General features: G+C 60.1%; 1 protein-coding gene across 1 annotated transcript in view; it reads left to right on the top strand.

Annotated features, from left to right (window-relative positions):
- The first annotated feature begins 1,991 nt into the window (after positions 1-1,991).
- The window catches only part of YIF1A (Yip1 interacting factor homolog A, membrane trafficking protein), a 4,232-nt gene continuing 3,251 nt past the window's right edge, over positions 1,992-2,972 (top strand). The window contains exons 1-2 of the mRNA XM_023765082.1: positions 1,992-2,194; positions 2,775-2,831. Coding sequence (XP_023620850.1) covers positions 2,164-2,194; positions 2,775-2,831 — 88 coding nt within the window. The 5' untranslated portion in view covers positions 1,992-2,163. The remainder of the gene's footprint in view (positions 2,195-2,774; positions 2,832-2,972) is intronic.

Raw genomic sequence — 2,972 nt, 5'->3', positions numbered from 1 at the left:
CCCCACCTAAACCCCCCGTTGTAATATGGGGAAAGGAAATTTGCGAAAGGTGGGTTTTTTCCTGCTAGGGGGGAAAGGCGCAGGCCGTGATTCCACCCCGGCCCCACCGGGGGAACCTTCGTTTGTAGGAGGGGGGCAGTTCAACCCCGAAACAGAATTAGCCCCTATTGAGATGGAAAAGAGCCTCTGGTTTTCCCCTCGGCGCAGGCTGATTCAGGCCCCTCGGTTGTGACCTTGGGGGGGCGCTCTCCATCCGCAGCCTCATTTTCCCACCGGAACGATCCAAAGGGAAGGCCCCTAGATCCCATCAAAGCACAAACTTCCCCCCCCCGTTTCAGGGGTGGGCCCTTGTGCCGCAGGGGAGGACTCCTCCCAGGTCCCTGTCGCTCCAGCCCTGCTCCCTGGTCCTCAGACCTTCACCCCTGTCCCGGGGTTTGGGCCAAGCCCCCAAGCTAGGCAGTCGGTGGGTGGAAAATAGGGAGCTAAAGGCAGCCAGTTTTTTTTTTTTAGTCCCCCCCCCCCCCCCCGCAAAGGGCAATTCAAAGGCCATTCGGTTCAACACCCCTGCCCGTTTAAAGTTGAGGTCACTGAAATGGTAGAGAGAAGGAAGGACTGACCCTGGGTTCTATCCATTCATTATTTATTTATTGACACCGATGTTTATTGGGTGTCTTCTATATGCAAGTACTGTGCTTGGCGCAGTGAAGACAAGGGCAGGAGTGGAGAAGACACCAGCCCTGTCCTCATGGAAGTTACGTGCAGGGCAAACTGGTGCAGCCAAAGGGAACCTAGAACTTGACCTTCAGTCTCCACCCCAAGCCAGGTTAGGCCTCTCTTCCCTTTGTCTCTCTGAGAGACACAAGTAGACCTGACCTTAAAGGAGAGCTAGACTTTGGACAAGTGGATATGAGGGAGAAGGGCATCCCAGGTGGAGGGGACTTTTGGGCAAAGGCACTGAGATTGGACCACGTGGGCCGGAAAGTCACCTGGTGTAACTGGACACTGGGAAGCTAACTGGAGGGAAGTCACGGAGGACCCGATCTTGCTCTCTAGAAAGTGGTGCCTGAGGGCTGTCTCGGGGGAGGCTGAGTGCTCAGAAACTGGGTGGGGAGAAGGAGGCCCGGGGATCACGAGTGAGGCTTGGGGGTGGGGGGGTCTCACTTAGAGATGACCGCAGGGCCAGCAATGACTCAGGTGTTTCAACAGCAGCACATCTCCATCCCCCAACAGGCTGTACCACAGAACGGGCCTGGTCAGGATCCTGTCCCAACTATACCATCCAATCTCGGGACCTCAGTTTTTCAGTCTGTGTAATGGTGTTGGTGTGGATCGAGAGCCCAGGGCCTTCCAGCAGCAGGGCCCCGGCCGGCCGGGGTCTGCAGGATGGCGTCAGTGGCAGTAGACCATTTCAGCACCCGACGACGGACAGCACCCGCGCAGAAAAAGGGGTGGGAGGCTGGAGGAGGAGTCAGCATCTCCGGCTCGCTGGGCTGTGCTGTCACTGCCCGGTCCGGCCTCCTACCAACACCTCCCAGGCAGCCCGGGCTCCACGCCAGGACTCTGGGGGTGTAGGGGACGGGGGAGGAAAGCGAGTATGAGAGCGAGGGGCAAAAGGCCAGAGGGCGGGGCTTGGCCAGAGCCCCATCGCCCTTCCCTCCTGGAGTAGGTGCGGCGAGTGGAACTCCGTCCCCGGACCCCGGCCGCAGCCGGTCTACGCCGGGTGTCCGCCAGGTGTAGTCGTGGCAAGACTAGCATCAAGTACCCACTGCGCAAGCGCGGAAGTAACTCTCAACACCCTTCTACAGCAACTTGCCTATTGGCTGCTCCGGCCGAACCAGCAAATCCACTATCCAATCCGAGAGCACCTCGAATTGCTCCGCTTTCCGCCCCTCCCGGAAGTCGACCGCTGCCGAATCCGCTTCGGCGACGGATTGGCAGCAGCCAATTGGGAGAGCGGAGGGACGGGCCGCCGTCGCCGAAGGGCCAATGGCAGGTGGCTCACGATGACGCTGCGGACATGGCGGCTGCGGTCGCACAGCCCGGGGACGTGTCGGGCTGCTCTGTAACTCCGGTCGGGGCTCCGGGAGCGGAGCAGCTGCCTCATTAGTATTCGTGCCCACGAGGCAGCGCAGCGGGCCCTCCGGGAGAGCGAGCGTCGCGGCCATGGCTTATCACTCCGGCTACGGAGCTCACGGTGCGTGGGGCGGGCGGGGCGCGGCCCGACCTGCCTCCGGAGGGTCGGCGGCACGGCCCTCTCACCCCGAGGGAAGGGGCGGCCTGACCGCTGCCTGGGGTGGCGGGTGTCATTAGGGTTCCTGCCCAGCTCCACTCGACAACGCGTCCTGGACTTCGCCCTCTCGGCCGATCTTGCGATGGGGCAGTGACGGCACAGCTGGGATCCCCGTGCCGGACCCGGGCACGAACGGGGCCGCCTCCGGAACTGCCTTTCCCTGTCATGACCCTGCTGGGTCCCCGACCATTGCCCAGGGTCTTCGGGTGCCCAGCCGTCGCCTTTCCCACCTTTTTCATTTGGAGATGCCCTTGCCATTGTCTTCTCCGCCTAGCAAGCTTCTTACTGTCCAAGGCTGTTCGGAGATCACTTCCCTGGAGAAGGCCCCCGGGAACCCCGAGGTGGGCAGCCGCGTCCAGGCACTGCCCCAGCTCTTTCTTTGCCTACATTTAGCGCCTCTGAGAAGAACCCCTGGGGAAGGGATGGCGGTTTGGGCTCATGCTGGGTATTCCTGACACCTGCTCTGCTACCTACAAACCCACAGGCTCCAAGCACCGGACCCGGGCAGCTCCGGACCCCCCTTCTCTGGTTTACAAGACCAGTATAATTAGTATACTACATAGACTCTTCATTTTAGTAAATGGTTTTCTATTAGGCTGGCGAGTGGCATTAAGATAATGATAATAGAAAAGTAGAGAATTGATGCTAATTGTCCAATAATAACATATGGGTGTTCGACAGG

This window comes from Myotis lucifugus, unplaced genomic scaffold (genome assembly GCF_000147115.1).
Source record: "Myotis lucifugus unplaced genomic scaffold, Myoluc2.0 scaffold_373, whole genome shotgun sequence".
Lineage (NCBI taxonomy): Eukaryota > Metazoa > Chordata > Mammalia > Chiroptera > Vespertilionidae > Myotis > Myotis lucifugus.
The sequence above is the reverse complement of the archived record's forward strand: the minus strand, read 5'-3'. Positions and strand labels throughout refer to the sequence as shown.